Genomic DNA, 12,698 nt, shown 5'->3' on the forward strand with positions numbered 1-12,698 from the left:
TTCACTTCTCTACTCTGGTGCTCGGCACAGAAGAAACGCTCAGTCAGTAGTTTGCTCGCTCTTTTGAATCTGAATTACAGTCATTTCTGCAAAGTTCTACTGTGTTTCCCTGAAAATAAGACCTAGCTGGACAATCAGCTCTAAGGCATCTTTTGGAGGAAAAATTAATATAAGACCCGGTCTTATTTTACTATAACATAAGACCAGGTCTTATATAATATAATATAATACCCGGTCTTATAATATAACATATATAAGACTGGATGTTATATTAATTTTTGCTCCAAAAGACGCATTAGAGCTGATGGTCCAGCTAGGCCTTATTTTCGGGGAAACATGGTATTTCCCCATCTAGATGCTCAGTTCTTGAATATCACTCTTTGTTTTCTGCCCCATGAACAACCCAACAAATACCTGCTATGAAAATAACTATATTCTTTTAATGGAAAGACACCGATTTTTAAAATTAGATGTTGCTCTCCAGCCTTTAAATATTGAAGTTTCCTTTACGATGATCAGCTCGGAGCTCATTTCCCAGAACTGAGTATTCAGGGGGATGAGAATCACCCACTTTAGGAAATTCAGATGTGAGTCTCCCAAACTATGTTTGTTGTCCAAGAAACATCCACATGAGGGTCGATGGCATATGAAATTCTTCTCAGCTTTGATTTTACTCTCCATATGTTTATATTTTCCATTCTAAATCTCAAGTTTGGTAAACTGGCTTTAAGTATTTTTGGCAGCATATGTCTTACAAACGAAATCCTATCATGGCCCTTGATAACTTTCGGAGAGTTAGCCTGACCTGGAAAGAGATGATGGTTTCTTAATGACTGCCATCAAGGCATGATGGAGTGTGGACTTCCCAGAGCATCAATCACCTGCTCTAAGGATCAAGAGGGCTGTTTCCCAGCCCAGAGGCAGGCCTCCTTCTCCTGCCCCATTACTCGCACGTCTTCCTTCCATTCTTCTCACTCCATTAGCCTCCTGTGTACGGGCGCGGAGGCCATCACGGAGTAACCTCCAGCCCCTATGCCCCCATATTTCCATTTAGGTCTAATCTACCGTCCCCAGTGAGACATTTGGTGATGTCTGCAGCCGTATTTAATCTTTCTTTGCTTCAGTTCTCAGAATTTCATTTATAAATCTATTTGAAATTATCTTTTTACACCTATTGCTATCTTTCTGGTAGATTGATATACCTTCTCCCCTAATCTAACACCTAGGGGTCTAAAAGCACATCTCTTTGTGATTAATCATGACAAATTCCTTTGTTACGTCTTTGTTGTCTGAGGCCCTTGTCTAACGCCATAACACTACCTTCCATACGGCCTCTCACTCAAATTTCTGGCTTTGGAATAATCCTATAGAAAGACAAAAAATAAAAATAAAATAAAATAAGACATGACTTTCAAAGCCTGTGGGAATAATAAACAGGTTGAAAACAGCTCACAGCAAAGCAGTGTTGTGGTAATATGCATGATTTTCTTCTGCTGTATACAAAATGAATTACAGCACAGAGAATCACAGATCAGCAAATGAAAAAAACAACTTACAGTTCCATAGACTAGGCGGTTCCCGGAATTGAGGATGCAAGAATTAATTTCAATATTTAAAAAATATATCATGGAAACTGCACATTTGCTTGAAAAATGGCATCATAAAGTAAACCAAGGTTATGTTTATGGGGCTACAGTATGTATACTGGTTATCCTGTGTATGTAGGTGTTCTGATTTCTGGAACCTGGTTTCCTTTCCTTGCAGATTAACTTTCTTCATATAATAGTGCAAAAGAGTCTTTAACAATAGGTGGAGAAGATGACTGATGATTTAATTCTCCTCTAAGTGAAAAAGAAAATTCACTTGATTTGAGTTTAGGTTTCAGAACCTCATGAATACCCCAGTACTCTTGAAAATTGACACTTTTTTTTTCATATTAGACTAATTTATTTTTATATGTAAACAGCATTTTCAATTTTTTTGTTTAAATTTGTAAAATTTTATCTGATTCTATAATCAAAAAAATCTATCTTCTAAATTGTGCCTTACTTCAAAAAAAAAAAAAAAAAAAATGACCCTTTTTGTTATCAAGTACTCAAGACTTGGTTTAGAAATGAACTGTCCTTGAGCCTGAATACTTGATTGGTTTTTGAAAAATGCTCTAAGAAGTTTCTAGTTTGTCACCCAAATTGCATGTCAGACAACAGAGAACGTTTTGTCACGCTTAGATACCATTCAATCATAATCTGAGTTTGACTTCAAAGGCTTTCACAATTCAATTTTATTTAGAATTAAGAAAATATGACTGTAGGGAACGGCGCATGGACGGGGAGGCCGTTTTTCTTCGGCCAAACATCAGGGCAGAACAAGAGGGCAGTGGGCGCATCCTTTCCTCTTTCCTTTGGTTCTCGTTCTCCACCCTCCACGTGGACGCACCCGGCTACACTCTGAGATCCATGTGGCCCCTGGAAGCCACCAGGGCTGGGCTTAATTAAATGCCCACTTGGAGATATCTGTGCTCACGCTGGTCATTGTATTGTGCACGTGAGATTAGTGGCACAAGGACACGAAGCTCACAGCTCCTTATCACCTTGTAAATAAAAGTTGTCGTTTGTGACTATCTCCGAGATATTTGGTCAACCTGAGATCTTTTCTGAAAAGCAAATCAAAGCCAACCGTTCATTATTATGAAATACTGGAAAAACATAAGAATGCATTGTCTCTACCACAAAACCATCCTGAGAAGCCCCAAGTCTCTTTTCGTGAGATGCTAATCGAGTTTAAATCAACAGTAAAAACAACCAAAAGAAACACAGATCCCTTTGAGAAGAGTAATTTCTTTAAACTACAACATTAATAAGAAAACTTTCAGGCAAAAAAAAAATATGCAAATTCCCTATAAATAAAAATTGTTCTTATCGGGTGCCTGTTATTTACTATTCATTTTATTTTAGTCAACATCTCCCAAAAAGATGAAATCTGAGAGACTATAAATATTAACTTTTTATTCAAACTAATGTTCCAGTTAACATACACTGAGCCCAATTGGGGGAAAATGCAAGAAATAAATTGCATGTTGAATAAGATGGAAACTCTCCATTTATTAACATTGAGTTTAATAATTATGTTATTTTTTATAGTTCAGGGGATAGTTTTTAGTATGCAATTTCATTTGAAATAAATCTTTGAGCTATTTTAAGAGGTCCTTCTCAAGTGTTTCTGAGAAGACAACAAGTTCTATGTAAAAGACTTGAACTCCTATCAAAATCAAATAATCTAAAAAACAAAATTTTATTTTATATGGCATGTCAGGTAAATATTACTTCTCAAAAATATAAAATGTAATGTATGTTATAGGCTGTCAAGTAGTAAAACTGACACCCCTCCACAAGTATAAAATAATGACCTTGGTCATTTATTCCTTGGAGGATTGCTGTGGTATGAATATCTGTGTCTATCCCACAATTCCTGTGTTGAAATCTAATCCCCATTGTGATGGTGTTTGAAGGTGGGGCCTTCAGAAGGTGATTAGATCATGAGAGTCTACCAGCCCTCAGGAATGGAATTACATGTAGTGTCCCTATAAAAGAGACCCCAGAAGGCTCCCTCACCCCTCGGCTGTATGATGGCTGTCTGTGAACCAGGAAGTGGGTTCTCACCAGACACTGACTCTGCTGGTACCTTAATGTTGAACTTTCAGCCTCCAGACATAAATGTTGATTGTTTATAAGCCTCCCAGTCTGTGGTATTTTGTTACAGCAAGTGCTAGCAGACTAAGACAGTCATGATTCATTTTTTTTTTCTTTTTCATACAAGGGACTAACTATCTCCTTATCCTAACGCCCGCTGCCCAGTTGGCAGGGGTGAGGGAAAAGGCAACGTTTCCACGTGGCTAAGACACTCTTCGTGACGAGATGTCTTCACCAGGAGTGCTGATCGCCAGGGGATGCTCACCTTTAAAAGTTATAATTTGGAACTCAGGGAGAAGGCCTAGAGCGTACAAATGCGGAGTATGACTGAGTCCCGGTGGATGCAAACAAGCAAAACACTCCCCCCAACACACGTACACACACCAAGACCTTTATGTTTAAGGTATCATAGGTAAAATATAAAATCAAAATTTACGCAGAAAATGTAAAGTCTTATGTGATAGCCAAAGTTGAATTAACTTCACTAATGGAGTAAATCCTAATTGATTTTCTCCTCTTTAATTGCAAGTATATACCCTTTGAGTTGACTAGAAAATCATTTCCATGAAAAAGTAGGATGCCTTTCAGAACTAATGCTATGCTTGTTCCTAAAACCACAGTGATTAGTGCAAAACGGAAATAGGTCCAGATCTGTCAAAAGGCCAAGTTCATATTTGTAATCTTAAAAACCAAGGTTATCTTTAAGTCCAAAATACTGAATAAGACTATATTAGAAACACTGCTATTTTGAATTTTATGTATATGGGTATGTTATACAAGTGATAGAAATGAAACTTTAGAGAATATATAGTGTACAAAACACTGTCAAAAACATTAAATGCCCTGAAAACTTAAGTATGATAAACTACTTAAAAATGCCTATCTTCTCACTGCCTTAAGAAACAAAGAGCGCACATCATATGTTAGAAGATGCAGGAGTCGTGGTTTACATTTAGCTGCGTTGTAAAAATGCAATCCAGAAAAATGGTTTTAAGAGAAACGATAAAGAAATGCAAGTTCTCACGTTGAGCACTTCTGCCAGCCACTAGTATTGTTATCTGGAGAGTGCCTACTCTCAGTTCCTTTATTTAATCAACATGTATTTAGTGTTCATTAGATATGGGAGAAAAAAATTTGTTGGATATGACAATTTCTTTTTCTACCTTCTTAAACAATCTGTTTAAAAATTTTATCCTTTTTAAAAAAAATAAAAATAAGAATTTGTGATCCTAAATTCTCTCTTTAAATGCTAATTCAGGCACATCCCACCAAAAATTTGATATGTGGTGTGTCTTCATTGTTGTCTGATCCCATATTTCCATTTGGATTTTTAGTATTTTAAGTTCATTGAATTTCCAGGTTAAGAGATTTTTGTAATTGTTACGTTTTTGTTAGCAATATATTAATGCTTTAATGTTCTAAAATATTATCAACTACTGAAATGTTGCACATGTGCTTGAAGAAAAGGGGAGCGTCCTGCAGTAGCTGGGTGCAGCGCTAAGGAGTTTGTTTGCCTGGAAATATCTTGTTGCCTGTTCTTGTCCTTTGTTTTTAAAAGATTTATCTTCAATACATTTTAGCTTGACATTTATTTTATTTCGACATTTTGAAGACATTGATCCCGTCATGTGTCTTCCAACATTAATATTGATTAAGTAACAATCAATCATCACTCCTAGGTACTTAATCAGACTTCTTCATTCCAGTCATTTCTAGAACTTCTCTGACTTCCATATTGGGCAGTTTCAGTATGATTGAGTTGGCGTGGTCTTTCATTTCATTCCTTGGGATTCATTTGGATTCTTAAGTCTTAAAATTTGTGTAAGGATCTGCTTCATTATCTCCTTCAAGATTATCTTTCTGTCATTTTTCTCTATTACGTACTTTCTTCTGGTAACCCAATATTGGAAATTTCTTATTCTGTCCTCCATGTTGTTTAGCTTCTCTGTTATATTTTAAATCTATTATATTTCCTGGCTGCATTTTGAATAATTTTACCAGGTCAAATTTAAAATCTAAGTTATAATTTCTCTTTTACCTTTCTTACTTGCTATTTAACTCATTTAGTAAGTTTTGTGTCACTTATTATAAATTTTAATTGTAGAATTTCTTGTGTGACTCTGTGCATGCAGGCTTATTATGCTTAATCTTGTAATATAACTGAGTATTTTTGATAGTCTTTTGTTTATTTAATCATTTGTTATATGAACTTCCATTTTTTAAAAACACATTAAGCATCCTTGTATTCTGTCCCTGACTACTTCCATTTCTGTATTCTTTCCAGGTTTGAACTCTGCTCACTCTCAATCATGATGGATTGTTTCCACATGTGATTTTTTCTGATTGTTCATGCTCCTTGAAACATTGCCTGAAGGAAATATCTGAAGACCCATTTGAGAGCATGGCTTCCTGGGAGATTTGGGGTATGTTTCAGCCCAGATCCTAGCACTACCACTTTAAACAACATTCTAGGCTCTGGACTTCATGTGCTGCACAGAAAGAATAAATACTGATTGGTCCCAAAGTCAGGTAAAGATGGGTTCGTGCTTGTAAATTCTAAGGAGTAACATTTTCACCTCTATCTAGAGTGGAAACAAAATAGGCAATGATTCCTAGCACCTTCCTCTCCAGTTAATCTAACAAGGGTGCTAACTTCACGTACGTTCTGTGGTTTCATTTTACACCTTGATGAGGCTTAAAGTCCGCTGTGCTCCCCAGTGTACGTCTGCCCAGTCTGAGGCTATATCCCCTTTCATTTCATTGTGCCTACAGCCTACAGTTTCCTCACTGAAGTCCAGCCTTCTCTTAATTTTTAGCATATCATCTTTTTTCTTACTATGTTGTCAGTACAGCCATTTCTTTAAAAAATATGCGTTTGTAATTTAATCGAGATTTTTATATGATGTGTACTGCAAGGATTTTTCAGGGTATCAGTTCAATGTGCTGCCAGAAATAGAGCTATACTATAACGTAGTGTATACTGGAGTCTATGTATTTATATCCAAAGTAAGTTGGATATTCATCAAGCAGCAGCTGTGATTTTCAACTGCACACAACAGTTTCCCTCTTTGGCCAATTTGAAGCTAGATTTTAAAGGTGCAAAATTTGCTATTCTGCTGTGACTGAATTCTGCTGATTAATAGCAAGGTACATGAGAGGCAGTCAGACTGTCAGTGATTGGGGGAGATTTTCAAAGTACCTCACATTACTGTAAAGATGCGCTGGTGACCACAACATTATACACACCAAAGGACATGGATCCATCATCATCATCATTATTATTAAATGTAAGTACATCCACATAATACGTATACCGCAATATATACATTACATTTGTGTGTGTGTGTATATATACACACACACACACATACATATATAATTATACTTAAGAATTCCCCCCTATAAAATACATGCACTTTAATTTCATTCCTTCACAAACTTAGAAGATTGTATTATGCTCGCTATCTGTGAGTGACATACGAGCCATTATTTTTCCTTAGGATTTGCATTAACAGAAATCGGCTCGTGGTCCCTGCCCTTACCAGAATGACTGTTACTGCCACTCACTGCTATCTCGGTGTCCTTGCTGTCACCCAGCACATTGGAGAGAAGAGACACACCCAACGATCTAGTTCAAACACGGTACCTGTTGCTGTTGACAGACTTTGTTCCACAGAGAAGCTATTAACTGCCAGCTGGCTGTAACAGTTTGTGAACTAAAGTGGACATTTGTGCCAGCGCCGTAAGAGTATTACAGCTCAGGAAATATATACCATCAGATTATGATGGACCCAGGGATTTTCGAGGTAAAAAGTATAACAATATACAAATTACAAACATGATCATAATAACAAAAAATATTTTTAAAATAACTTCAGTACTCGGTCTCTTTCTAAAAATATATGGCATATGTTTGCAAAGATAGAAGAGATTGTAGAGGTCAGAGGATGGTAATTCAACTAAAGAGCTGGTCACTGATACTAGAATTTCTAAGCGTCAACTATGGCAGAAAACTGCTCAAGAATGGCAGAAAGCGATAACGCAAGAAAGCAATGTTGAATGATATGGAATACAAATACCAAATATCATAGCATCAGGAAAAAAGATCAACACTATATTTTTGTTATTTTCTTTGGCCAAGCTCTGAACTGGTTCATCTTTCTATTTCATGAATATTACTTTGTGACGAGTTTAAATTGTCATATTTTAACACAGTCACCCCAGGTGTGTAAGTCTCTAGGAAAGTGACGCTGGAAAGCAATGACACAGGTAGAAGCTTTGGTGAATATTATAAACACTTTTGAATCTTGCAACACTTTTGGTGAGTATTATCAAATGGATAAAAAGTCAGCAATTTTGTCTCTATTGGAATGTCCTAGTAAACAGTGAAAAAGCCGTAATTAAGAGAATGGGTTTCACCAAGTACTTACTGCTGTGGTTCCAGGGCAGTTTGGGAACTGGCATTTACCGCTCATCCGGTTTGGGATTAAGACATCTTCCCAGCAAGACGGACCCTTTGAGAAAAACAACAACAACAACATATCCTTTAATAGAAAATTCTCCCTAACACAGTCTCTCAAATCTGTCTACTGACATTATACAATGCTAATGCCATTAATGTGTACACCAGAGATTATCAAAGTATGGCCCATTGACCCTGGGAGTCCTCAAGACCCTTTTGGGGGATCTGTTAGCCAGGACTATTTTCATAAAGATACTAAGAGGATATTTGGGTATCACTCCAAACACATAGGTCACTTACATGTAGTAGTCTGCCCACCATGGGAGGTGGGCGGGGTGCACTCCCGTAGCTTGGAGGAGAGGAAGGAGGAGAGAAGGGCAGTGTCAGGAGGAAGCTGAGGACCAGGGATGTGGTCATGGTGATTTTACTCCCCAGGACACCCAGACCACACCTGAGGTCTAAGCTAGGCGTGAAATCGGTCTCCCCCATCAGCACCAGGACCACCCACTCCAGGGTCCAGCCCAGGCCCCTGACCACCCAAACCAGTGAAAACCTGGACGGCACACACGGGTCCCAGCTGCTCCTGCCAGCCCACAGGAGGTCGGCCCTCTTCCCCCTACATCAGCACAATGTGCAGACCATATACTACGCGAGAGAAAAGCGGGGGAGCAGAGGGAATCTGCTAGGCTGAACACCTACCTTAGAGACGGAGCCGAACTTGTACAGAGACTATTGAAACCAAGCCTCCAAAGGAGCTACATTTTCAACACACAGATCACGAAACCAAAAGCTGCTGCGGAAACTGGAAGGAGTGACTGCAGAAGAGTTCCCAGAGCCGGCCAGAGACAGTGGGCCTCAGAGAGGCTGCTTCCAAGGTGGGCCCTTGGCTGGGGGCTGGGAATTTGGATTAGGGGAGCCCCCACCCCACATGCTCTTACTGCTACACAGGGTTTGCAGCCTCTAAAATGTCTGTGCAGACAGCGTGGTTTGTGCTGATCAGCTTCCTACCCCATGCCCGGAAGTGTGGTAAGCGCTAGGTCAAGTACACAATGACCGGCCCCCAGTCAAAGTCCTGGGCAGTCACAACTCCTGGCGGGAGGAACAAGTGTGTCCTGTGTGACCCTGGTGGGAGAGGACTCCTGGAAACTTGCCTGTGGTTTGCTCCAGACTTCACGGGCCTTTCCCTTGGCTGCCTTGTACCCTCTTGCTGTAAGAAGCCCCCCCACATGTCTGACTGTACAATGAGTCCTAAGTCCCTCCAGTAATTCTCCATGCGAAACAGCCCTCGGGACCCACCACCCAGTGATATGTGACTAATCATCAGAGACGTTCTCCTTGCTACACAGAAGAATCAGGGTTCAGGATTAAGAAGCATTATGGGGAAGAAGGAATTTCACTTTCTGTGCACCTCCAAGTGTGGGGTATACGATTATAATCTACTGCAGTCAGAATGACATAAATAGTTCCCGGAGGACTTTGAGGTCATGTAACCACAGGTATATGACATGCAGCTTGGACGATATAAACGTAAAGATACAAATGTTACAATTGGAAGGCTGAGGTGGAGCTGGGATAGAAGGTGAAAGGGCATAAATACTCTCACCTGACAAACAGTTGCTCTTTGTGACAACAACTTCTGCATCTGTGATTTTTAAACACGTGCTCATATTCACTTGATAAAAATGACAAAGGTACTGAAATTGAAGCGAGGAAAAGAAATGGTATTAGACCCGCCCTCACATCCATTCGCCTCATTTTCCGGACAGTGGGACGTTCAGAGGGTCCAGCGTGGCCAGAATGCAGCCTCCCACGTGACCCTCTGTCCTCGTACGAGGACCTAGAGAGTGGTCTTCGGATTTCTTGGCTGTGGGTGTTTAATCTGCTTCCTGTAGGCAGTGGTTTGTCCTCCCTCACGGACACCATCAGTCAGCCAGCTCTCCCTGACTTTCAGGCAACCAGGAAAAACCCCAGCGCCCAACTTATGGCCACCACTAGCAACTTTCTGTAACTTATAAATATTAGCTTTACTATATGACTCTTGGCCTCATATCGTTTTCCTTGGCTTACTTTCTTTTCACCTCTTTACTCATCTGATTTAATTTTTCTTGTTTTTAGTCTCAATGTATCCTTGCAAGCTTGTCAAATCCGTTCGCAGTGAGGCAGGGTATAATGAAATCACCGTGAGGGTCTCCTGACATTTCTAACTCTCCAAAATTACCGACAGCTCTTACAAGAGCCGCTTGTCATACCTCCCCCCGCCGCCGGGGGGAGCAGTGGTTGTCCTCAGCGAGCACAGTTGTCGCGGGCAGGACGGCTTTGATAAGCACTGGCTGGTGGGGGCTGACGATGACAGCTGAGGCCCTGAAAAGTCTCTGAGTTTAAGAGAAACCTGTCTCCTGTGGATAAATAACCCTGAACTAAGCAGAGACACGTTGTTTCCACCCCTATCAGCATGGAACAGCTTCTCCTGACGCTGGCTGGGGAAGCACCGACCTGTTGACAGGGCTTGTGGTGGTTAAGAGATGACCTAACACCACCATCAGGTGCAGAGGTAGGGCCTGCTTGCACTTCACTGCTCAGAGCGAGATTTCCTGTGTCAAAGGATGGAAAGACAACTTCCTCTGCATGTCACAAATCTGTTTTCTCACGCCTTAGTTTTTCAGAGTCCAAACTGCAAAAAAAAATTATGTAAACAACTCCTATAATCAATTGTCACATAAGTTACGACTTTATCTGACAAATCCTCGTGTTGTATGTGGAAATTATAGAAAAGTCATTCACAACTTTCTTCTTGATCTTAAATCACAACAAAATAATAAGTAATAAAACTTCATAGAATTCCACTGGCTATGGAATTTAACAATGAAACGTGTGTGCTCCTTATTCCTGTTGAATGCTACAACGATCCTGAAAACAGAAACAATGCCCCAGTGAGTTTATGCCATTACAAAGCAGGTTTAACTTTGCTCCTGTCCAGTTTTAGAAAATAATAAACTGTTCATTGGTTGTGTTTCAATGTTTGCATCGTTAAGGAATTTATAATTAAGAGTCTTTATATAGGAGTAAGAACAGTCTCCAGACTCCGAGATTAGAAAGCACTGCAAGTCACATGGCAGCAAAAGGGAACTGTGGATTATAGACTTTCACCTCTGAACACCTGACTGCAAGTCCTAATTGCAAGTTAATTCTGTAGGAAAATAGAATATGACAGACTACCTAAAGGAATTCACTACTCACGCTTTAGCCCAATTGTTTCTACAGATTCCTTAAAACAAAAAGAGAGTTATTAGAAAGTGAATTATAAGTTTTAAAACAGAAAATGCCTCAAGAAGCCTCTGCTAGTCCAGTCCCTGTGAATATTTTTTATTCCTGATTTTGACACTGCACTAATATTAACCCTCCATTTGAAACTATTTTATATGGGGCACAGAGAAGCAGAAGAGGAAAAGCATGATTTGGTGAATTCCAGACACTCGGCAGGGAGTAACAATCACAATACAATTAATGGCAACACTGCGTTCCTGCATCCGTGGAGAACTGGGTCATTTACAAAGCATTTTCATGGGCACAGACCTTGATTCCCAATGAAAACCAGTTAGAGCTCTGCTCCACGGAGCCCTGAGACCCAGGCTGACTATTTGTTTCTGTGTTGGGGTACCCACACAACTGCTTCCTAAGAAAAGCCTGACCCCCCACACAAGTACTCACTGGCTCTCCTGTTCATGTACAGGGGTGTATCTTAAGAGCAACGTATTCTCATGGAAGGGTAGCCATTTGTTTCTTACACTGATTTGTTAAGCATAAAAACATGGGCCTTCCTTGATTTTGTAACATAGAGTATCTGAAGTCCTTGCCATTATTGGAAAAAATAGCTACATTTGAATAAAAGCTTGGTCCCAAGGCTGGGTGGGGCTAGATGGGTCGGCTCCTTTCTGCTCCATATGTTGTCAGCGACAACAGCTCAATAGGGCCTGAAGGGTTCACTGTCAAAAGGCTCATCGGCATGGCTGACGAGGTGGCGCTGCCATCAGCCCAGCACACTGCACCCACATCCACGGTTCTTCTCAACGAGGGCCTTCCCGGGGCCGCTGCACTTTCCTCCAGCAGAGCAGGTGCTTTACAAGAGGGACAATCCTAAGAGAGAGCAAATGCAAGCTCCCAGGTGCCTACAGCCTGACCCTGGAAATGGGCCCGATGTCATTTCCACCATATTCTTTTGGTCAAGCAGTCCCAGGGCCCAGATTCGTGGGAAGAGTTGGTGTTTGAAGACGAGAGCTGTCATGGCACACTCTGTCCAGTGCAGGTGTGGTGCTTCACCAGAGCGGATTGGACACCTCACACCTGCAGCTCTGTACAGCCACGCATGTTTCTACCCGTGTCTGGTGCTGACGTGGGCGTTTCTCACTGCACTCCCAGCTCTGTCCTGCTTTCTGACAATACAGGCCCATTTAGATTTCCTTTCATTTCTACTCAAAATACCTTGTTGATATATTTTTCTACTAAAAGACTTTAAACATTTCAAATATTAGGAAACACACTGTGATGCT

The 12,698-nt window shown here is 40.3% G+C and overlaps 1 protein-coding gene across 4 annotated transcripts in view; it reads right to left on the minus strand.

Annotated features, from left to right (window-relative positions):
* PRKN (parkin RBR E3 ubiquitin protein ligase) overlaps positions 1–12,698 on the minus strand; it is a 1,115,215-nt gene that overhangs the window by 548,018 nt on the left and 554,499 nt on the right. For all 4 annotated transcript variants that reach the window (XM_074333793.1, XM_074333791.1, XM_074333790.1 and 1 more), the window contains one exon: positions 8,120–8,203. In XM_074333793.1, coding sequence (XP_074189894.1) covers positions 8,120–8,203 — 84 coding nt within the window. The remainder of the gene's footprint in view (positions 1–8,119; positions 8,204–12,698) is intronic.

The sequence above is a fragment of the Rhinolophus sinicus genome, linkage group LG05 (assembly GCF_036562045.2).
Source record: "Rhinolophus sinicus isolate RSC01 linkage group LG05, ASM3656204v1, whole genome shotgun sequence".
NCBI classification, from domain to species: Eukaryota; Metazoa; Chordata; class Mammalia; order Chiroptera; family Rhinolophidae; genus Rhinolophus; species Rhinolophus sinicus.